This window comes from Chlorocebus sabaeus, chromosome 14, assembly GCF_047675955.1.
Source record: "Chlorocebus sabaeus isolate Y175 chromosome 14, mChlSab1.0.hap1, whole genome shotgun sequence".
In the NCBI taxonomy this organism is placed as follows: Eukaryota; Metazoa; Chordata; class Mammalia; order Primates; family Cercopithecidae; genus Chlorocebus; species Chlorocebus sabaeus.
In genome coordinates, this window is record NC_132917.1 from 93,372,055 (window position 1) to 93,396,120 (window position 24,066).

At 39.3% G+C, this 24,066-nt stretch overlaps 1 protein-coding gene across 6 annotated transcripts in view; it reads left to right on the forward strand.

Moving 5' to 3' along the window:
- The window catches only part of ANAPC1 (anaphase promoting complex subunit 1), a 117,461-nt gene extending 93,694 nt beyond the window's left edge, over positions 1-23,767 (forward strand). For all 6 annotated transcript variants that reach the window (XM_037994280.2, XM_008008372.3, XM_037994281.2 and 3 more), the window contains 10 exons: positions 3,366-3,452; positions 6,228-6,345; positions 7,312-7,389; positions 7,743-7,810; positions 9,537-9,675; positions 11,933-12,019; positions 13,568-13,663; positions 15,277-15,475; positions 19,843-19,977; positions 22,378-23,767. In XM_037994280.2, the coding sequence (XP_037850208.1) occupies positions 3,366-3,452; positions 6,228-6,345; positions 7,312-7,389; positions 7,743-7,810; positions 9,537-9,675; positions 11,933-12,019; positions 13,568-13,663; positions 15,277-15,475; positions 19,843-19,977; positions 22,378-22,493 (1,123 nt within the window). In that variant the 3' untranslated portion in view covers positions 22,494-23,767. The remainder of the gene's footprint in view (positions 1-3,365; positions 3,453-6,227; positions 6,346-7,311; positions 7,390-7,742; positions 7,811-9,536; positions 9,676-11,932; positions 12,020-13,567; positions 13,664-15,276; positions 15,476-19,842; positions 19,978-22,377) is intronic.
- The last annotated feature ends 299 nt before the right edge of the window (positions 23,768-24,066 follow it).

Genomic DNA, 24,066 nt, shown 5'->3' on the forward strand with positions numbered 1-24,066 from the left:
TGACTATGTCCTTTATAAGACTGCCCTGGCTTTAGATGATCCGTAATGATTAAAAACACATACAAAAAAGTCTACACATCATAGGTCAAAGAGCTGTCTACCATAGAAAAATCTCTTTGTTATCGTGTACATCAAGATTCCGTATAGCACTTGCAACTTACGACACCTGTCTCTGCTTCTGCCATGCACCCCTCTCAATCACTATTATCTTCCTTTCCCCAAAGATAGCCACTGTCTAGTCTTACAACACCTTAGATTGGTTTTGCCTGTTTTTGACATTTAAATTGAATTATACATGATGCATCCTTTTGCACTTTACTTTTGCTCAACATTATGTTTGTAAGATTCATGTTGTATGTAGCAATGGATTATTCAAGTTTCAGTTTCTTGTATTACAAGTTTCAAGTTGTAATACAAGTTGTATTTCAAGTTGTAATTGTAATTCGAGTTGTATTACATTTCATTGTATGATTGTACCACATTTTATTGATCTCCCCCATTGATGGATCTGCTTCTTGCTTCTAGTTTGAGGCTGTTGTGAACAATGCTGTTAGGGAAAGTTGTACGTGTCTTTGATTTTGTTGTATATAGATCTCTGTGTGGAATTGGATCATAGGTTATAGGTGTGTATTCACCTTCAGTGAATAATACCATCAGTGCTGCAGTGCACTTGTACCATTTTACATACTCATGGGCAGGATGTGATATTCCAGTTGTTCCATATCCTTGTCAACTCTTATTATTGTTATAGTCTTTTTAGTTTTAGCCAACTAGTAGGTATATAACAGGGTCTCATGGTAGCTTTAATTTCTGTATTTCTGAATCATGTTCTTGAGTACCATTTTATACTTTTAATAGCCAACGGCAAAACCTCTTTTGTGATGTCCAAGTCTCTTGCTACCCAGTTTTTGTATTTATTTTAAAATTTTTATTTGTGGTAAAATACATATAAAATTTATCAAATTTTAAGTATGCAATTAAGTAGTGTTAAGTATATTCACATTGTTGTGCAACTAATCTCCAGAAATTTTTCATTTTGCAAAACTGACACTCTATACCCATTAACAACTCCCTGTTTGCCCCTCCCACTAGCCTCTGGCAGCCACCATTCTACTTTCTGTTTTGATGAGGTTGACTGCTCCGCATTGGTTTAGCTTTGTATTGATTTCTGTGGATTCTTTAAACTATGTCCTAAGCCCTTGGTCGGTTTTGTTTGTTGCAGTTATCTTTGCCACCCCAGGGCTTGTTTGCCTTTTAACTCTCTCATTGGTGTCTTTTGATGACGTAATTATTAATGTTTTTCTTTTATAGTTTTTACTTTTTTGTCCTGCTTATGAAATATTTTCTTGCCCAGAGAAAAGGAGATATTCTCCTATTTTATCTTCTAAAAGTTTTTAGCTTTTCCATTCACATTTGGATCTAAAATCTACCTGGTACGGATTTTTCTCCGTGTTTTTTTTCCCACTGCTATTGAAAAGTTTATCCTTCTCCACTGCTCTGCAGTACCACCTCTATTATATAAGTTAAGTGTCTATACACCTGTGTTTATTTCTGGGCTATTAGGGTCTACTGGTCTGTTTTTCTGTACTTGCACCAGTACTATACTGTCTTATGAGTCCTTGGTATCCAGTTGAGTAACTCCTTCAACCTGAGTTTTCTTCTTCAAAAGTGTGTTTTTCTCTTGGCTCCTTGCATTTTCATATAAATATTGGCATCTGTTCCATGCTATATAACCTGATAAAATATTGATCAGAATTGCCTTGATTCTATGTGTCTGTGTTAAGATTCTATGTGTCTGAGATTAGAACCTGTTACAGTATTGTCTTCCATTCTGTGAATATGGTATACCCCTGCATATATTTAGCTCTAGTGTGTGTGACCTTGATCAATGGCCACAATGTCTACATAGGCTAATTTTCCCCTCTTCTTTAAGACTGAGCTCACCATTGGAACTCATCTTTTCAGAAGTACAAAAAGTAAAGATGATCAGAAAGGTGTGCATTTCCTCTCAACATGTTTTGTGGAATTGTCTTTCTTTAATTGTCTAGAATTAATAATGGTTAAAGAAATATTACTATGAAAATTCTTACTTATTTTATTCTATGATTTTTGAAATTTTTTTCCTTTCAAAATGAGCCTCTCCATGTCTCTTACTCCACATCTTTCATTGTTCCAAACTGTATGACTCTCATTGCTCTTCTTTCATATCGAATAGATTTTTCTACCATTCTGCTACTGCTTTGCTAGTGATTTTTGGTTTTTAGATGGTCATGTATGTTCTCTAACAACATTTAAACTTAGCATAGCTACACCATTATGTTTCTACCCACAATTTCTCACATTAATATCTTAATGTTTATCTTTGAATTTTGGTTTACCAAAATGGTACAAAGAAAATGGCTTATTCCATGTACATGCCAAAATAGATGTATTTCTTTGCTTAAAATTTGAAATCTCTTCTCTCTAATCCATTAAATACATAAGCATATATAATGAATTATAAGTTCTTATTTAATACTCCAATTATTTTAAAAGACAGGGAAAGAGATTTGGGTATATGTGTGTACATGTTTGTGTGTAATAAAAATATTTATATTTAATAGTTAGAAGTGGTTTTATGTGATGTCTTACACCATCTTTATTTCAAAATACTTTTTTAGAAAAACTCTGGGACTTTAGATTAATTTGCCAGTTTGCTATACTGAATTTGAGCAACAATAAAGTAATTTAAGGAAAATTTTAATAGACCCTTTACCAAGAGAATATTTTAAAAGTCTATAAAACTTTATCTTAAAAGTGTATCATATTGGTGAGAAAAGAATTTGCATTCAGAGGAATAGTTGTTTATACAGTCACTGTGTTTTTAGTGATAACTTTTGCCTTTTCATTTAGTCAGTCATTCTAAAGGAATCCTCATGCTTTACAGAAATAAAAAAAAAACTGTTTACATACCAACTAAAACATCCTGTATTTTTAAAAATGAGATTTATAATTGTATAAATAGGCATATATATTAATAAAATTGGATAAGAAAGTGGCATACTTGGTACATGAGTCTTCAATATTTATCATTTCTAGGACTGCATTCATGGTCTTCACTACTGTGCTATTGTATGTTAAAACCTTGCTTCAAGGGTTGAAATTTAACATTTATGGGATATTACTTTGGCTTTAAATAGTGATGATCTTGAAATGGCCTAAGGACTAAATGAAAAGTGGAATGTTCACACCACTGACACTCTTGTATTATGAGGGCATCTCATCAGTATGCCTTACTATACCCCAGTTTCCTGATTCTCAAGAATGCCTTGAAAGTATGTGCAATGTAATCGATAACATCTGTCCCCACCAAACTTGCTTTGCAGGTACTCTTTGAGCACATCAAATTCTTCCATTGCTGCTCTTCTCTGTGCCCTTTACCCACACTTCCCAGCTCACAGCACTGACAACCGGTGAGTCTAGTGATTCTGTCATCAATGTGATACTTATTAAGTTCTCTAAGGGGATCATTTGGTTGTATTTTGGTTTCATGGAATTATTTCCAAATTAGCCTTGTTCTGTTCTTCAACTTATATTCATGGCTAAATCTTTTAAGAAAATCATCTCACGAAGTATTAGACCAGAGGATAACTTGAGACACCTGATGACTGACCAGTGTTCCGCCATTCTCAGATCTGTAGAACTGCTCTCAATCCAGAAGGAGATTAAGTAAAGTTGTCTTTAGGGAAAAAATCATCAGGTAAAGGATAGTTGCCAAAGGAAGTTCAAGATACTTTTTTGTGCTGTAATTATTTAATTCCAAGAGAAAAGTTTGTCTGATTTAGTGGCAATGTCTGTATGAGTTCCTTTTTTCCCCTCTTTCACATAAATGATGAGAAATATTGTATAAATGACATAGAAGGGACAAGAAAAGCAAAATACAGCAAAAAGCCAGAGACAATTTAGAAGTGGCAGTGAGCAGTAGAACTTCAAACCATGTAGAAGCAGTTAAAAGCTCTGCATTTTAGGGTACGAGGAACCACCAACACCTCAGTTTCCCTAGATATAGTTTGAGATATAGCAGATCTCTTGCATATGGGGGAAGGGAAGAAAATAGCCCCTTGTAAGACACCTGAGCACTGTGCTCAACTGAGGGCATTCTCTGTTGTCTCCCCAGAGACAGGTCAAGAGCCCTTTATTGTTTATGAGAGAAGGGTCAGGAGCACTTATCACAGTAACATAATTCATCATTTTAAACTGCACTATAATGTATAATGAATGACAGAAGAAAGATAGCTGTTTTACAAAAGTACCCTAATCTGAAAACCACACTCTGATGGTAGGTGCAGCACAAGAATATTGTTGTGAATACACCTCTGACATGTGGCCTCATGTCTGTCATTTAGGAAAGATTTTTTGAGTTGTTTAAAGCCAGTTATTGGCTAGGGTACAGTGGAGAGCTGCACTCCCATGCTGCTGGTCATAGCTATTTGGCTTAGCTGTTGTAAACAAAGCCGTTTGGTGACAAGAATCTTTTTTTTTTTTTGGCGGGGGATGGAGTCTCGCTCTGTCGCCCAGGCTGGAGTGCAGTGGTGCGATCTCGGCTCACTGCAAGCTCTGCCTCCTGGGTTCACGCCATTCTCCTGCCTCAGCCTCCCAAGTAGCTGGGGCTGCAGGTGCCCGCCACCACGCCCGGCTAGTTTTTTGTATGTTTTAGTAGAGATGGGGTTTCACTGTGTTAGCCAGGATGGTCTCTATCTCCTGACCTTGTGATCTGCCCACCTCGGCCTCCCAAAGTGCTGGGATTACAGGCGTGAGCCACCATGCCCTGCTGGTGACAAGAATCTTTATGTAATTTATTAGTGTCAGTTTTTTCTGATCTTTATTTTTACTTTTAATAGATATATAGAAGTGAATGTATTTGTGTAAGAAGAGGGAAATTATTGTCTATAAAGCTTTTTAAAATTGAAGTCTCATTTTATCCTTTTTTTTTTTTCTTTTTTTTTTTTTTTAATTAGAGTCTTGCTCTGTTGCTCAGGCTGGAGTGCAGTGGCGTGATCTCGGCTCACTGCAAGCTCTGCCTCCCGGGTTCACACCATTCTCTTACCTCAGCCTCCTGAGTAGCTGGGACTACAGGTGCCCGCCACAGCGCCTGGCTAATTGTTTTGTGTTTTTAGTAGAGACGGGGTTTCACCATGTTAGCCAGGATGGTCTCGATCTCCTGACCTCATGATCCACCCATCTTGGGCCCCAAAGTGCTGGGATTACAGGTGTGAGCCACTGCGCCTGGCCAATTTTTTTGTTTTTTCTTCTGAGAGGGAGTCTTGCTCTGTTGCCCAGGCTGCAGTGCAGTGACATGATCTCAGCTCACTGCAACCTCTGACTCCTGGGTTTAAGTGATTCTCCTCCCTCAACCCCCCGAGTAGCTGCGATTCCAGGCATGTGCCATCAGGCCTGGCTAACTTTTGTATTTTTAGTAGAGATGGGGTTTCATCATGTTGGCCAGGCTCATCTCGAACTCCTGACGTCAGGTGATCCACCTGCCTCGGCCTCCCAAAGTGCTGGGATTACAGGAGTGAGCCACTGTGCCCAGCCTGTCCTTCTTTTATGAGATCTTAAAATATGAAAACTTTTTTGCTTTTACATTCTAAAATAGAAATCTTAAAGTTTAAAAAACTTTTTGAGAACCCCAAAGAAAAATATTGCCATAGCCACATAGATGTTTGATGTACTGTATTTCAAGGACGTGTGTGTGTATGTATGTGCAAGTTTGTACATGTAGAAGAACTTTGCTGTCTGAGATGAATTGACATCCTGTCTTTCCCCTTCTTCCCTATCAATCCTTAAGGAAAAAGAAAAAAAAAAAAGAACTGGAAATAAATCTCTGAGAAGATAAAAACAGATGCCTGTGTTGAGTAGAAAGAGTTTTTTGAGAGTGATTGATTTTATAAGTGGTCAGTTTGATAGTAAATATTTTCATGTTATGACACTTTTTACCTCCCTGTAAAACCTCTTCACTGTGAAGACTAAAGTAAAGAATTATTGGGTCAAAGATCAGTTGTATAAAATGTTTAAAAGATAGTTTCTCCACTACTTTTTACTAGAATCTTATCGGCTTTTAAGATTTCTGTTCATCTGAAGATATTACCTGAGCTTTTGTCCTGTCTTAGCTCATAGGCAACAGCAGATTGCAGAGCTCATATTGTCACAGTCGTTTGTTACCCACTCTCTGTCTTTTTTATGACCAGGTATCATCTCCAGGCTCTCCGGCACCTCTATGTGCTGGCCGCGGAGCCCAGGCTTCTCGTGCCTGTGGATGTGGACACAAACACGCCCTGCTATGCCCTCTTAGAAGTTACCTACAAGGTATCTCTCCCTATCATTTACTTGTAATTTTATTACCACTCATCCGTCTTTGCAGGTCATAATATTTCAAATGTGTTGTCCAGTAAAAGGTGACAAGTAGTCAGTTGAACTTTCATAAAAATGGAAGCTTCCAAAGTTATTGTATATCCTGCCAGGCCATTCATGTTTGTTTGTATTCTCTGGGTGTCACTTTTTGGGGATCATCAGCTACTCTTTTGTCCTTAGAGCTTATAGTTTGAAAATGTCCCTGTTAACTTTACATCACTGACAGTAGTGTTCTATAAAACGAATTGAGTTAGACCCATTCTTAGATTTGTTAACTGAATACTTGAAAACCCAAAATTGTGTATTTGATGACAGCTTTCATTTAGATGAACAAATAGATTACAAGTTTTATATCCTTCTTTCATTCAGCAAATTGTTAAGTACCTTCTGTGAATCAGAACTGTACTAGGCTCTGGGGTACAAAATGAGATGACATTGTCATTTTCCTTAAGGAACCTCTATCCCCTGGGGAGCCAGGCATGGATACAGTGAGAATAGAGTGTGATAATTGGAGATGTGTGTGGATTGCAGGGGAAGCAGCAAAGCACCCTCACTTAGCTGTTAGCTGTGGGGTTGAGGGGCCTGTCACAGTGGACGGTGTTTGGGCTAGGCCTGGCCCGCTGCGTGGAGCTCCTTCCGAACGGAGAAGGCAACATGCAGAAACCCAGCGGCACTGGAGCATGGCCTTTGGTCCTGCTGGCCTGTGGGGAGCAAGGCTTGAAGTGGTGGGAATGACACATACCCTGTGGGGAATTTCGACATCAGTCCTTCAAGATTTGAGTACCAGAGAGGATTTTATGGCATTTTAAGGTCTCTGTATGAACTGCAGGGTTGGAGGGAGGTAGAGCGTGGAGATGTTTCTTCTTTGTTGTTTCCACTGACTACCTAGTGAACTGTAGCTGGACTTTTACGTTTGTAAAGGGCACTCAGTGGTATGAACAAACGAAAGAAGAATTGATGGCTCCTACCCTGCTTCCAGAACTCCATCTTTTAAAGCAGGTAAGTTGGGCATGGTTGGGAGATGGGTCCAAGGGATCAATTCAGTAGAACAGCATAGCGTTAAAGACAGCTAAATAAAAGCCTCTGCTTTCTTCATGTATTGTAGCAGATAAGAAAGCTGGAGCAAAAGGAAAAGTCAGAAAGAACAGAGCAAGTCTTGTCTTAGAGATCTTTATTGATAGCTTAGGTGGCCTCAGATTTACATTAATTTTTTTGTCTGGAAATGGAGCTTGTTAACCTCCAGATGCCTCTTTCTGGCTGTTACTGTTTCCTCTGAGAAACATAGGGTCCAGTTTGTCAAATGAATATATTTTTCAGCTTTGGGTTGACTATGTTTACGTTTATCTTGGCAGATTAAAGTTAAAGGCCCAAGATACTGGGAACTGCTCATAGATTTAAGCAAAGGAACACAACACTTGAAGTAAGTACATTAAATTTCTCCGATTTACCTTTTAGGAAGTGAATAGAAGTATATAGGAAGGTATAAATTATAAATTATTATCTGGAATGTGACTCATCACCCTTTAATCTCATTCAAGACAATATGTAGGGTATGTCTTCTGTAAAACAGTCTGTATTTTTGAAACAGGACTTGTGTTAGAAAATGAAAGTTTTGGCCGGGTGCGGTGGCTCACGCCTGTAATCCCAGCACTTTGGGAAGCCGAGGCAGGCGGACCATGACGTCAGGAGATCGAGACCATCCTGGCTAACACGGTGAAACCCCGACTCTACTAAAAATACAAAAAATTAGTCGGATGTTGTGACTGGCACCTGTAGTCCCAGCTACTCGAGAGGCTGAGGCAGGAGAATGGTGTGAACTCGGGAGGCGGAGCTTGCAGTGAGCCGATATTGCGCTACTGCACTGCAGCCTGGGCGACAAAGTGAGACTCCGTCTCAGAAAAAAAAAAAAAAAAAAAAGAAAGAAAATGAAAGTTTTAATTTTAAACTCCATCCCTAAATATTTATATTCATTTATTGAGAAACTTGCACTGACTTCCTTGTGACAGTAATGGACTTGTCTCTTCGTATATTAACATAAGATTTAGTTTAAGAAAGTGTGTTAGTCCATTTTCACACTGCTATAAAGAACTACCTGAGATTGGGTAATTTGTAAAGAAAAGTAGTTAAATTGACTCATAGTTTCGCCTGGCTGGGGAGGCCTCAGGAAACTTACAATCGTGGCAGAAAGCGAAGGAGAGGCAAGATATGTCTTGTACGGCGGCAAGAGAGAGTGAGAGAGGAGCTACACTTTTTAAACCATCAGATCTCCTGAAAACTCACTATCATGAGAACAGCATGAGGGAAATCCGCCCCCACGACCCAATCACCCCCAACCAGGTCCCTCCCGTGACACGTGGGGATTACAGTTTGACATGAGATTTGGGTGGGGACACAGAGCCTAACCAGGTCAGAAAGTAAAGCTGATTTGTACATCCACAAAAGGAACTTTATTATATCAATTAGTGTTTGTCACACCACATCTTTTGTTGCATCTCTTTACCATTCTTCTGTTAGAAAGTTCTCCTAAATTTAAGATTATTGTAGATAATATATACTACTCACCCAGTTTATTTTGGGTGGAAATAATCACATGCAATTATTTTAGAGTGTTGATAATTTTATACTGAAAGTAGCATGTCAATTAAGTCTTTAAATTTCAAGGAAGTTTAACAAGCATGTAAAAGTTTCTATAATTTGGTCCCAATGTGAATTTTTCCAGACTATCTGTATATTAGCTGCTTTCTGTATTGTTCTGTCCTTAGATTTGCAGCATTATGTTCTTTCTGCTGCAAACCAATTAATAGATATTTAGTACCTCATGTACCCCAGACATAGAGCTAGGGGATATAGGGAATACAAAGAAATGTTAGGTAAAATGCTACCATTGAAACTCATAATTGAGCCAGTAGTCAAAGTGACTTCTCATTTAACAAGTTCCATGAATCTAGACACCAAAGAAAAACAGAACTTTATTCTAGGCTGTCTCATAGGGACTGATTTAATCTTAGACACAGTAAATAATCTTTTACCTTAATGGAAAATGGTAAAGGCTTCATCTCCCGTGAACATGGTATTAGAAGATACTATGTTTCCAGCCAAGAACTGCCAGTAATACCTTATATTAAATTCATTCATTTTTCTTTCAGGTCCATCCTTTCCAAGGATGGGGTTTTATATGTTAAACTCAGGGCAGGTCAGCTCTCCTACAAAGAAGATCCAATGGGATGGCAAAGTTTGTTGGCGCAGACTGTTGCTAACAGGAACTCTGAAGCCCGGGCTTTCAAGGTAGTATTATTAATTGGTAAAAACGGAAAGAAATAATTCTAAATTTGCGGGCTTCCTTGCCCATTTCTGTAAACTTTAAAGGTGGATCTGCTTCCTTTTTTATTGATGCAGATTGTAAAGACTGCATGCCCGTGACTCCGTTTGCTTTTTATGTGATGGGCATAATAAAATATAAATACAAAATACTCTATATAATAAATAATACATATATATAATAATATATATAATAAAGTAAAATACTCTAAGATTTACATTCAGCAGCAAGGACAGTCACACCATATCCTGACACTACAACAAATACTTTAGTAATTTTATTATTAATCCTCAAATCGGTGAAGATTTACTTAATTTCATAGCAAAAATAGAAAAGGAGTTTTGCAAGCTAGCAATTATTAGCTCCATTTAAAAACCACCATTTGTTTCCTTCATCTTGGTGAGGATAAACTAATGACAGATTGAGACTTCTTTTATTAGTTTGCTTTATTATTTGCACTGTACTTGACTGCCAGTACAGTAGTGTTTGAAATAAGCAAATAGTTACGATAAATGAGGGTGGGAAACAATCTCATTCCCATGGCGGGGTCAGCACATATTTTGCTCGATATTCTTGACTCAGGTAAGTTTCCAACACTAGAAATTTGTTCCATAATCAGGCATTAAGACTTCTGAATTTAACTTCAGTTTTCTGTAATTCCATGAGCAAATGTGTCCCTGTTGGTGATACATAGTAGAGTAGTCTGAAGTAGTGAGGACCCTAAAGGATAATTAGACAGCAAAAGTGGGCCAGGCGGACCGGATGAGTGGCAGCCAAGGACTGAGTTAGCATCCTTTGTTCTTCCAAGTACGGAGACAGCAGTTTATTTTAATTCAACTCATATTTCATTTTAGGTCAGTTACTCATGACCAAGCCTTTATCATGGTTCCCAGGATTGAAATGAATAAATAGTTCTCAGGGTTGACATTGGTGAATTTTGTTTGGCAGTATTCAGTAAGTTGTTTATGAAATATTTTTGAAAGATTTTTTGGACACGGTTTAACTTAAATTTGTAGTATTGCTTCTTCTAAAAATCAGAGCATATCCCAAAGACTCTAACCCAATTTGTAAAGAAAATAGGTAACTTTAGACTTGAGTTCGAATGAAGAAAATATATAAAAATTAAAAGCTATCTCAATTTCCTGCCTACTGGAAGTTCAGAAATAAAATATAAACCTCAGTGGAAAATAGTAATACCTTCATATTTCATTTTCAGTCTTGAACCTTGAATGATACTGTTTTTTCCCAAGTTTAAAAAATTGTAGGCCGGGCGCGGTGGCTCAAGCCTGTAATCCCAGCACTTTGGGAGGCCGAGACGGGTGGATCACGAGGTCAGGAGATCGAGACCATCCTGGCTAACACAGTGAAACCCCGTCTCTACTAAAAAATACAAAAAAAATAGCCGGGCGAGGTGGCGGGCGCCTATAGTCCCAGCTACTCGGGAGGCTGAGGCAGGAGAATGGCGAAAACCCGGGAGGCGGAGCTTGCAGTGAGCTGAGATCCGGCCACTGCACTCCAGCCTGGGTGACAGAGCGAGACTCCGTCTCCAAAAAAAAAAATAAAAATAAAAAAAATAAAAAAAAATAAAAAGTTGTGGTAAAATGCACACAATTTATTGTCTTAACCTTTTGCAAGTTACAGTTCAGTAATATTAAGTGCATTCATATTGTTGCGCAACCATCACCACCATCCGTCTCTAGAACTGTTTTATCTTGCAGACCTGCAATCTATACTTGTAACAATAACCCCTCATTCTACTTCCCCTAGTCCCTGGCAACCACCATTCTATTTTATGTCTCTGATTTTGATTATACTAAGTACCTTATATATATGGTTTCATACACTGTTTATCTTTTTGTGGCTGGCTTGAGTGATATTCTTTTTTCCTTACCATTTCAGTAACAATTCTAGTTTCTGGTAGGCTTTTTAGTTAGTCAGTGAAGGAGGGAAAAGCCTTTTGTGGATGAGTTGTGTAAACAGGAAGACCTGTTTGTTATTGGCCTTTTGATAATTAGTAGCTCATGTTAACTTGTGCAAAAGCTTATTGTAACTTCTTAGCAGAACAGGTTGATGAGGCAAGTTTGCACCATCTGGGTTTTTTTGGGAATGTTGTGTGACAAAGGGGAGGTAGAGTTGTTAGAACTGCATGTATTACAGTTTGAGCAATAAGGAAAATACTGTTTTTTTAATCTTATACTGTTGTGGTTGTTTGGTTTTTTTTAGCCAGAAACAATCTCAGCATTCACTTCTGATCCAGCACTTCTGTCATTTGCTGACTATTTCTGCAAACCGACTGTGAACATGGGTCAGGTATATATTCTATGGTTTGCTGAGCCCCAGGACCAGCATTCGTTATTATGTCTATGTATGGGTCACCCAAAACATCTGTACTATCTATATCTGTCTTTGAGATTGATGACATACGTGAGTCACATGGGATGACTTTTGCTTGGCACGTGTAGATTTGCATAGTCTAAAACTATTACATTTAGCAACTTTCTATCTTGATAGAAGAAACAACATTTGTAAGACATTAATTTTGACGGATGATAGTTTCTGTCACCTACAAGAATGATGCCCATTTATATTCTGCTTTGTTTTCAGTGTTTACTGCCTTTCTCTTATTTTTTTGTAATTGCATTAACTGTTTCATCTGTATATTATAACCCTTCTTTTTCTTGTTTATATACCTGTTGCCTTCAAGATTCCAAGGCTGCTTAGCAGATTTTTCTTTATTTTTTTTGTTTTTGTTTTTTGAGATAGGGCCGATTTTTTCTGTTGCCCAGGCTGGAGTGCAGTGATGTGATCATGGTTCACTACATCCTTGACCTCCTGGACTGAAGCCATCCTTCCACCTCAGGCTCCTGAGTAGCTGAGACTACAGGCGTGTAACCACCATGGCTAATTTTTTTTTTTTTTTAAATTTTTGTAGAGATGGAGTCTCAATATATTGCCCAGGTTGGTCTTGAACTCCTGGGCTCAAATGATCCTCCCACCTTGGACTCCCAAAGTGCTGGGATTATAGGCTTGAGCCATTGTGCCTGGCCCAGATCTTTGTTTTAATCCGCCATACAGAGAAGGAAAGATTGGATATAGAATTAGATATCTAGGATTGATAGCCTATTGTCTACAAGTGTATATGGCCTTCAGAAAATTTCTCAACCTCTCCAAAGTGTAGTTTCCTCATTTCTAAAAGTGATAATAATACTTTACAGTATTGTTTTGAGGATTAAGTAAAATAACCTTCCCCTCTCTTACTTATTGAATCTTTACTATATATTGGATAGTCTGCTAATACTTAAATGTCATTTAATTATGACCCTGAGGATAGGTATTTTATCATTCTGGGCTTACAGATGAGGAAACTGCCACTGAGAGATGTTACATGCCCAAGATCACACAGCTAGTAAGAGCTGGGCTGTGCACTCAAGGTCATGGGTCTCTAATAAAGCCCATGCCTGCCCTTAACCCCAGCTGGACTTGGCTCTGCTGCCTCCCCTAAACTTGTTCTGGTCAGTGTTTTTTTCTTGCAGCTTTGTTACTCTGTTTCCTTTCTGGATTCTACTCTTCCCAGCCCAACCCAAGGCATAGCTCTGTGATGTCCTATCTACTCATTTTATCCTAGTTTGGTCCATTCCTCTCTTCTGTAGCACTTACTATCCTTAACTGTCTCTTGGGACTTAATTTTTTTAATTGTTTAATGTTACATGTGCTATGGCTTTTTAAAAAGATTGTAGTGTTACTTTTATGTGATTCATTATAGAACTTAAGAATGAGCCATAGTAGTACTATACAATTGGTTTTTGAATTGATTTTGGAATATACTTTGTGCTACAAAAAGCTTCTGATTTTCTGCAGAAACAGGAAATTCTGGATCTCTTTTCTTCAGTACTCTATGAATGTGTTACCCAGGAGACCCCGGAGATGTTGCCTGCATACATAGCAATGGATCAGGTACGGATCCAAAAACCTATACCGATTCTGGTGAAATTTGTCCTGTAGTTCAAGTAACTCACTGAATAGTGTGGTAAGGTTCCTAGTGTCCTTCCTTTTAGTTTCCCATTTGCTTTTGGAAATTTAAGAAAGGAAACCATATAAAATTTGAAAGCTCTCAAAAATCCAAAAAGCTTGGGCTTTATGTTGACAGGAGTGCCCCTTGGGAAGCTGTCTTCCTCTAAGGGTTCCCCTTCCTCCCTTTTATCTCCCCTGACTGAGAGAGGAGGAGAGCACTCCCTCCCTCTCTCCCATTTTATTTTTGCCTTCCTCCTTGCACTGCCTCTTTGTAGAAGTCTGCATGTGAGTAGTTAGTGGACAAACAGAGCCCTAGCGATGGCAGTACTATGAAATTAGACCTATGTGATGGGAAGCTTGCAAGAGGTTACAGAGTGTATATGTAGTTATCTAGGGCATTGGAGTTCATTTTTAAATTTCTCTTGTTATTGATGTTTTAAAAGAGCCTAAAGGGGTAATGCAGAAAGTAATGCTTAATACTGTTCTTAAAGGATCAGACCAATTTATTCACTTTAGGCAAATTAGTAATACATATGCCTTTTCATTATCATCATATCTTTCAGACCCAGATTTGCAGTTAAGCCAAGCCAGTAGTTTTCTAACCTGGCAAAAATTTGCCTTGGTATCTTAAAAATACAGATCCTCTAATTCCATGCCTCATCTATTGAATCAGAATTTCTGGGGTGAGATCCAGAATCTAGTTTTAAACAGCTGTTTAAGTGAATATAATAAGGTCACAGCTGAGCATCTGAGACTCAGTGTCTAAGAGAAATTACCTTTAGTGGTAAAATAATTTGCTAGAAAGCTGAATGGAGAAACATTCTTAGTCAGAGGATAATTCCCCCAAACCAGAAAACACACAGTGTTAAGTAACATTGTTAATTAAAAGCCAAGTTCCAGTATAACTAAATAGGCCCAGAATGCTATTATTGTCTGGAATCCACCCTTTTTTGGTTGGAAAATATGGATATGTGGCATCCGCGCTGGCACTGCTTCTCACAGTACTTCTCTGTACAGCAGCCAAATAACAAGTCGTGTTTTTAAGTTGCTGGCTGAGAATGTGTCTTTTTACTCTCTGAACCCTCACACCTTCGCAGTCATGGGTGGCAGGTCTTTATGCATGAATGTCTCCTCTGGTTGCAGCTGTAGTGACTTGCAGATGGATCCCAAGGGCTCTATTATTAGTAGTGTTCCTTTGCCCTCTGCCCCCCTGGATCCCTGCCATGTCATTGTACCCGGCTTGAGTTTTCCAGAGGTGACTGGCTGTGACCTTTTGGGTCTTGGTTATTCGGAGCTGTTGAGCCAAGAATGAGCTCATTCACCTTTGTTACTTTTCCCTGCAAGCTGCTCATGTAGGGCCATATTGAAGGAGGTGAGCCGCGCACCTGTACCCAGTGACGGCTCCTCTGTGGGCAGACCGCCTCAAAACACAGAATGGATCCCCCACCACCCTTTATAATTACGAGCCACATTTAAAGAATACTCAGTCTACAACTCTGATGAAGAGACAGAGAACTCTTTGATTAAATGGATTGTTGTCCTCTTTCCTCTTCAAGGCAATAAGAAGACTTGGGAGAAGAGAAATGTCTGAGACTTCTGAACTTTGGCAGATAAAGTTAGTGTTAGAGTTTTTCAGCTCCCGAAGCCATCAGGAGCGGCTGCAGAACCACCCTAAGCGGGGGCTCTTTATGAACTCGGAATTCCTCCCTGTTGTGAAGTGCACCATCGATAATACCCTGGACCAGTGGCTACAAGGTAATAGTAGCATCGTAGCATGGCGCTCCTGTGCTTTTGAGATACATTCGGTTCAGGCTTTTCTGTTGTCACTTTTTTTTTCGTTGATAAGCAAGATAAATCTGAGTATAAGCAAGAATGGCTATAGATTTAATGTTTCCAGCTAGATGAATTAGGCTTTGATATCTGCTTCAGCTTCTTTGGAAAAATACATCTGACCCAGGCAGAGAATATTTATAGCATTTTAAATACCACTTGGTGCTCAGGACCTTGTTCTCTCTTCCCTAGCATCAGATCACATTTCCTTTCCGGTGCCTCTGTCTCCCGTTTCCTAGGTGTGTGGCCTGTCGCCTACCTGAGGCCAGCAGCCATCCCGTTTTTGTACTGGCACCCTAGGTACATGTAGAACTTGACGTGTGCTTGCTGAGTGAGCTTGTTGTACCAACTCAGTTTTGAAAACCTGGGACGGCACGGCTGTGTGGTGTCACAGTGGTGGCTTTCCGTCAGCAGGATTTGTGATTGCAAGGAAATGGTAGTTACTCGTTAACAGTGTGGAAGTGGTTCTGACTTACATGAGGCGAGTGATGAGGCCTTTAGATTTACGGAAATGTATCTTATGTGTTCGATACACCGGAAACTGATTTTCAGGAGTAGACTTCTTGATCTTTTCATTCTTTTTAGTTCATCCAAATGCTCCCAGTAAATATCTGACACTTGCTTGCTTTGGGTTAATACTAACCTTAGTAATAGTAGTAGAAACAATTCTTGCTTTGATTAGTGAAAGCTATTAGTAATCAATAGACACCAAGTGTTTGAATATAATTCAGTTTATCCACCTGTAACGCTAGGAAATAAACTTCTGAAAAAAATTAAATTGTAAACCAGGTTGTGAGGGATATACTTGGAAAGCCTAATTTCAGACTCTCCATGTTTATATTTAACAGCTGCATTCTATTTGTCATTTCCTGTTCAGATTCAAAGATCATATAGCTTCAAAATTTTTTTGGTAGTCATTTTTATCCTCACTTTTGGGGAAAAACATGTTATTTCATAGGTTTTAGTGTTTCGTTTTTATTTAATTTAACATTTGATCACCTATGGCAGACCTTTGCTATTGATAAAAAATACTTCCTTCAATCTTTGCAGATTCCCTTATTTGCACATTTCATATAATGTATGGAACTTTGGCAGTGACTAGAACATTCTCTAAAACAGGGCCCTGATTGTCTTGTTGCTCTTTAGTGCATTTGGTGGTTTCTATTATTGCTGTGAGCCTCCATTGAATTTGACTTGCCACTCAGATTTATCAAAAATGTGTTTATTTTCTAGTGAAAAACTAGAATTTTTTTTAAAAACACCTCTTAAATATATGATCTCCTCTCTTACAAGCGCTAGCAGTGGCATTGGGGTAGAGAACAATCAATTAAGTGAAAATTGGAAATTGCATTCGTATTTGTGTGTGAGTAAAAATCACAGATGCATATGTGGACTTTCAGGGTCATTCACTAATAACTCATTAGATCTGAGATAACCCATGAAATCACAACACTAATCTGAAAATGCAGCCAATTAATATTACATAAATGTCAGGTTTTTGTTTTGATATGGAGTCTTGCTCTGTCGCCAGGGTGGAGTGCAGTGGCGCGATCTCAGCTCACTGCACGCTCCGCCTCCTGGGTTCAAGTGAGTGTCCTGCCTCAGCCTCCTGAGTAGCTGGGATTACAGGCGCCTGTCACCACACCTGGCTAATTTTTATATTTTTAGTAGAGATGGGGCTTCACCAAGTTGGTCAGGCTGGTCTCAAACTCCTGACCTTGTGATCCATGTGCCTTGGCCTCCCAAAGTGCTGGGATTACAGGCGTGAGCCACTGCACCTGGCCTGTATAAATGTTTTGTACAGTATTTATCTCCTCAAATTACAGTCTTGGGCAAAGAAAGCGGGTTTCAAGTTTAAAAACTTTAAAAAGTTTTATTAACTTTTTCATATTTTGTTACGGAAATTTAAAGAATATACAAAGTAAGTAGACTAGTGTAATAAACCTCAACACCAATTTTAGTAGTTCAGCATTCTCCTGTTTTTGCATCATCTGTACCTTCCCCCACTGCCACGCTCAGTTTTCCCAATTGTGCCATTTTACTTTCCCACCAGCAGTGGAATGCAATGCAATTTTTGGTATTGTCCTTTTTTTTTTTTTAAGACTTGTCAAGTGCAGTAGGAAAGCAAAATAAACCCAAAGCAAGCAAATAAAAGCAGAAACCAATGAAACCAAAAACAAAAACAATAGAGAAGAAAATCAGTGAAACAAAATGCTAGTAGGCTTGAGAAAGTCATTGAAGAGAGGCTGAACCATGATGCTCTCCTTCACGATGAGCTGCTCAAAGAAGAATCTCATCTGTTCTCCTTTGATCTTTCTCCCTCTGCTGCCTCCCCCAAACCTAAACGTTTCCCCCCTCCCAGTAGACTGACATCCTCGCAACTGTATTCAGTGGAGTCTACAGTTTTCATCTCACTCCATCTCTATAATGGTGAGGCTTTTAGCTACATTTTGCTTCTTGAGATGGGCCTTCCTTGACTTCGTCACAGCACACTTTCCCGATTTTTAAAATAATCCTATTTTAAAATTCTTTCTCAGTATTTGTCACCATTTCACTGTCATTCCTTTGTTGACCCTTTTGGAAGTCATCCTTGCTCCTTTCCCTCCTTCCCTTCTCCCCTCCTTTGCCATGACTGACCCATTGCTGAAGCCTTCAATCCTCATCATAGGTATTTCTTGAATTTGTCCACATTTTACTGCTTCTGCCTAGAACAGAATGATTATTTTGTGCCTGGACCACTGTTATAGCCTCCTAAATAGCCTCCTTGCTTTTCCTCATCTCCAGTCTAATCATCTCAAGTTAACTGACAGAACAGTCTTTTAAAGAATAAACTGATCTAACACTCCTGCTTAAAGCTTTTCAAAGGCTCCTGATTCAGCTATGAAAGAAATCCCCACTGTGTGGCACCAGGACCTGTGTGACCTGCAAGGCACCTGTTTTCCTCAACAAAGCCTCTTTTACACCACTTGCTCCTCACACCACCCTGGCCCCTTCCACTTCCTCAAAAACACTGAGCTCCTTTTCACTGTGGGGCCATTGAATATGCTGTTTTCCCTCCCTAGAAGCTTTTCCTCTCATTCTTCACCTGTCCAACTCATATTTATCCTTGCAGCTTCAGTTTTAATGACCTTTCCTCCCAGGCCTTCCAAGGCCACTCTACCTCAGGCAGCTTTCCTGCCATCTTTTGCCTGCCCGCTCTCGCTCTCAACTTTTTTTCTACATCTAAATGCCTTTGTTTGCAAGTAACAGAAGACCTGACTTAAGCTGTCTTTGAACGGTAAGGACACAAATATGCTTATGTTATTAGAAGTCCACAGGTAGGGCATGTAAAGGGTCATCTTATTCCATTGTCTTCAACTCCGTTTCTCTGAGGTTCCATCAGCTACATTCTGTGCCATGACTTTATCTTCAGTGCTTTTTTTGGATGGTAATCAAATGGCTATGACATGTTCACCTCTAGCTCAGTATGATGCCCAGAGGAAGAATAAGAGTTGCTTCTAGGAGCTTTGTGATGAGGATGAGGGGATTTCTTTCCCTAGAGCCTCCAGCAAGCATGTCATTAAGTACCTCCTCAGGTTTCTGGCTCGAGTTGCATCTCATGCACACCCTCAATCTATCCCTGTGGCAGAGACTGTCTCTTATTGAAAAAATGGCCTGGGTCTGCCTGTCTCTGAACTAACACTGTATCAGGGGAATGGGATTGCCTTGATCACCCAAGACCAGTGATTCTCAAAGTGTGGTTCGTGGAGCAGCATGACCTGGGAACTTGTTAGAAATGGAGTTTTTCTGGCCGCACCGCAGACCTACTGAATCAGAAACTCTGTGCTCTGTGCTCTGGTTAGGGGGAGTGGGGCCCACTCATCTGTGATTTAACAAGCCCTCCAGGGGATTGTGATACATGGGAAAGCTTGAGAACCCCTGGCCAAGACTAATAAGGATCTAGTTCTGGAGCTGAAGTCTGTCCTATCAAATATTCTAATACATGGTGGAGGGTGGGGTGTGACAAGGGGTATTTTGGGGAGACAACCACAGTGACCACTGCACCTTTATAGCACTCTCACAGTTTGTAATTATGCATTCGTTTGTGTCATTATTTGTGTAATATCTGTCTTCCCCAACAACACTCTAAACTCTACAATGACAGGGATTCAGTCTAGCTTGTCACCGTAGCCTCAGTACCAGCTGTAGAACCTGCTTATAAGTTCTTGATGAAAAAGTAATAGAAAGAAGATATTTCTTGTGCCTCTCAGTTCTGTCATCAGTTGGTTCAGTTCCGTTTGTTTCTCTCCCAGCCGGGGGTGATATGTGTGTGCATGCCTACCTCAGCGGGCAGCCCTTGGAGGAATCGCAGCTGAGCATGCTGGCCTGCTTCCTCGTCTACCACTCTGTGCCAGCCCCACGGCACCTGCCGCCTATAGGACTAGAAGGTAATCGCGTATCTGAGTCCTCTCTTCAGTACCTCTCTTACCTACCCCTTTATGTTCTAGTTTCTTGGTAGGAAGAGTTTCTAATTAGTTATTGTCCCTAGTTTGACTTTCCTCTTCATTAATGTTGCAGTGTCATTGCTAGGAACTGTTTTGGAGCAAAAAAGAAAAAAATTAGCAACTTTTTACATGAATAATTTGCATTTTTATTCAGAAAAGGATGGATTCTTCTTCACAGAGCCCCAAACACTGGTCTAAAAATTTTTTTAGTATATACTAAAATATATGCAAAAAAAATTTTTTTTTTTGAGAAAGGCAGAGATTGTTCCATTTAATCATTTAAACTTGAAGTTTAATTACATTACTAGTTTTTTGCTGTTTTGAAAGCCTCTGATAAAAGTTTACTATCTAGGGACTTCTAGTTATGGCCATGATGGAATTGCTTGTATTGGACTCACTTGCCCTCCAAAACAAGTATAAAAGCTAAAAAAAAAAAAAAAAAGCAAAAACACAAACAAACAAACAAAAACCTTAAGAAAAGGGAAGTACAACAGGGAGAGCTTTCTGTTCACTCTAGCTTCTCCCCCAAAGGCATTTGCCAGTTCATAGCACAAGAAGTAGAGTCCCAGCAAAAAGCAGCAGTGCTGCAGGGCTGAGGAGCCAGAGGCTGGGTTTGTGATTGCCCAAGAGCCTAGAACTTGAGGAACAAAATCTCAGGCAGGAGAGAACAATAGGAATCATAACTCAAAATCTGGATGTACCTTTCCCTTGAGTTACTTATGACATTTTAGCCTTCATATATATGGGATAAGACTTCAAGAGATCTAGCAGAAGCCACAAGGCCAAAAATGTAAGCAAAAGTGTCCGCAGCAGCATAGGACCAAGGAGACAAAGGGTGGAATTCAAGACTTGTTGAAGTGAAGTGGCTCTGATCAGCATCCCAGCTCCTCAGGTGAATTAATAGCTTGGCCAGGCCCTAAGCCTGCTCTAGCCTATTTTTAGACATGGTCTGCTTCAGTTTCACTCCAAGCAGACTAGACCTACAATTAACCTTGAGGAGAACTGAGGTGATCTGCATGCTTTGTCCGCACCTAGCAGAAGAAAACGTAACCTTCATAGGAGAAAGAAAACATACCCAGAGCCTCTGCAATTTCTGGTCTACAGGATTCAGTGTTGAATAAAAAATTACGAGACATAATAAGAAAAAAAAAAAACAGATAATAATAGAAACAGACCTATGTGTGATTCAGATATTGGGGTTATCATACTGGGACTTAAAATAACTATGACTAATATTTCCAGGAAAATAGAGGGAAGGATAGGGAGTCACCAGAAACCTGGAATCAATAAAAGAGAGTTAAATGGAAAGTCTAGAACTGAAAAATGTAATAACTGAAATGAAGATCTCAGTGTTGGGTTATTTGAAGTGAACTGGAAGACACTTGTCTTCTGGAAGACGAGTAGAAAGTAAACAGACTGAAGCACAGAGGGAAGAATGGGTAGGAAATACAGAGAAGAGTACAAGAGATGTGTGGAAACCGTGGGAAAAAAAAATCAAACCTGTATGGAGTTGGAATAAGAGAATAAGAGGAGAGAGAAAATGAGTTAGAAGCAATATTTGAAGAGACAGAAGCTAAGAATTTTGAAAAATGGTGTTAAATATTAACCCACAGTGAACCCTAAGCAGGATGAATACAAAGAAAACCATACCTAGTCACATTAATAGTCAAACTGCTAAAAGTAAAAGGAAGACATTTTAAAGCACAGACTTTCTCTTCAGGCCAGGATGGACAAACAAGGTTGTTCAGTGGTCAAGTGCACTAGAACCAGTAAAATACCACTTAGATAGTAATTGAAGGTAGACAGGCACTTTTGCTCATTATATTTGAAGAATTATATATATATATATATACACACACACACTTAAACAATATTAGTAGTTTCACATATAGTTATAGGTCACTTTCTGAAGTCTAGAATGGGTAAATTCTTTCAAATTATATTCAGGTTGAGTATCCTTAATCTGAAATCTGAAGTGTTTGAAATCGAAAACATTTTGAGCGCCAACATGATGCTCAGAGGAAATGCTCATTCCAGCATTTTGGATTTGGGATTTTCGGATTAAGAATGCTCAGCTGGTAGGTGTAATGCAGATATTCCAAAATCCAGAAAAATCCAGAATCCAAAACACCTCTCTTCCCAAGCATTTTGGAAAAGGGATATTCAACTTACATTACAGTGTATTAGGGAATTATATGATTTTAAATATTGTCTTTGGATAATCATTTTCAAAGGGGAAAAATGCCTGTTTTCAACGTGACTGTGTTTCTGAAGCTTCCTTGAAAGGAGAGGTACGGCTGAATTCATTTAGAGATGTGACCCTCCCACCCATTTCCGTTTTAGGGAGCACGAGCTTTGCTGAACTGCTCTTCAAATTTAAGCAGCTAAAAATGCCAGTGCGAGCTTTGCTGAGATTGGCTCCTTTGCTTCTTGGAAATCCACAGCCAATGGTGATGTGACCGTGTCTGGTGGTGAACCTACCCTGAGACGTGACTTCTGCACAAAAACGTGACCAAACATCAAAGCTAAAGCAATGTTTATAAAGTTTTATGGTATAACTAGGGGGAAGTGAGCTGCACAAACCTCAGTGTATTTTAAATCTGTTGCTGCCATCATTAACATTATATGATACATAAAAGCAAGTTACAATTTACTTTTGTAAATAAAGTTTTTGGTTTGTTTTCAAAACTCGATGATTGCTTTAGTTTTGGACTTAGAGAATAGAGCAGTGGGTGCTGGAGTGAATATTGATTTTTAAAGTCTTTGAACTGTGGTGGTACAGGTGAAGTGACTATGTTCAAAAATGCAGTTTTAAAAGAAGCCATATCATAAAGTTGTACTTTCTGTGGCAAAAGTGCGTGTTAGCATTTCCTCAGATGTCACAGTTGTCCCATCTAAAATAAGTTTGTACTTCCGGTGACAATGCCAGACATTCTCATGATGTGATCACCTTAAGCAGGAGAAGGAGATTTTTGCCCTCAGTTGCTCAACATGAAGTACTATGGACTGAATTGTGTCCTCTCAGAACTGTATATTGAGGCCCTAATCCCCGTGTGGCTGTATTTGGCAATGGGGCATTTAGGAGATACTGAGGTTAAGTGAGGTCATCATAAGGGTGGGGTCTTAATTCAATAGAATTGGTGGTCTCCTAAGCAGAGGAAGAGAGATTTTTCTTTCTCTCTCTGCCACGTGAAGATGCAGTGAGAAGTCGGCCATTCTGCAAGCCAAGAAGAGCTCTTACCAGGAACAGACTTGACTAGCACCTTGATCATGGACCTCCAGCCTCCAGAATTGTGAGAAATACATTTCCCCTGTTGAAACCACCCAGTCTGTGGTGTTTTGTTATGGCAGCCTAGGCAGACTAATACATGAAGCCTGCTCTAAATAGATAAAATAAGAAATTACTACAGAGGGCTCTTTAGAAATTGTATTTAAAAACAAAACAATCCATATTTACCCAAGATATACAGAATGTACGTCTGTACACGGGAGGGATTTCTGGACTAGTGGATCATGAAAAATGTTCATATAAAGGCACCTCCAGCTTCGAGTTGCCAACACAGGAGGAAGAATGCTCTCTGTTGTTCAGATGCTGATGTGTGTCCTCTGCTTCCTGGACGGCCAGTGGGATCATAAGCTGGTAGAAGCAAGATCTTCATCCACTGACTTCATATTTCTTCCACATCCTGAGCTGTGTTGTCTGACTTTAAAAATAAATTAAAGCAAATAGAAATGTTTCCATTGAGATTTTGGCAAAACCCCACGTGGCATTTGTCTCTGCGGGCTAGACTTGGAAGGCATGCTCCTGGAGGCCAAGCGGTTTTCTCTGGCCTCTCCGTGTCCTCCCATTTGCGTGCCTGCCCCAAGGACTCGCTTATTCCCGGATGTGAAGCGGAGGCACGAAAGGGCTAACTGAGAGGCTGAAATGTGCTTCTCTTCACACTTACATAGTTTTCTTCTAATTAAAAATAAATTTTAAGTGGTAGATTATGAAAATTCCTTTTGAATCCAGATTTTAAAAATTCAATATCA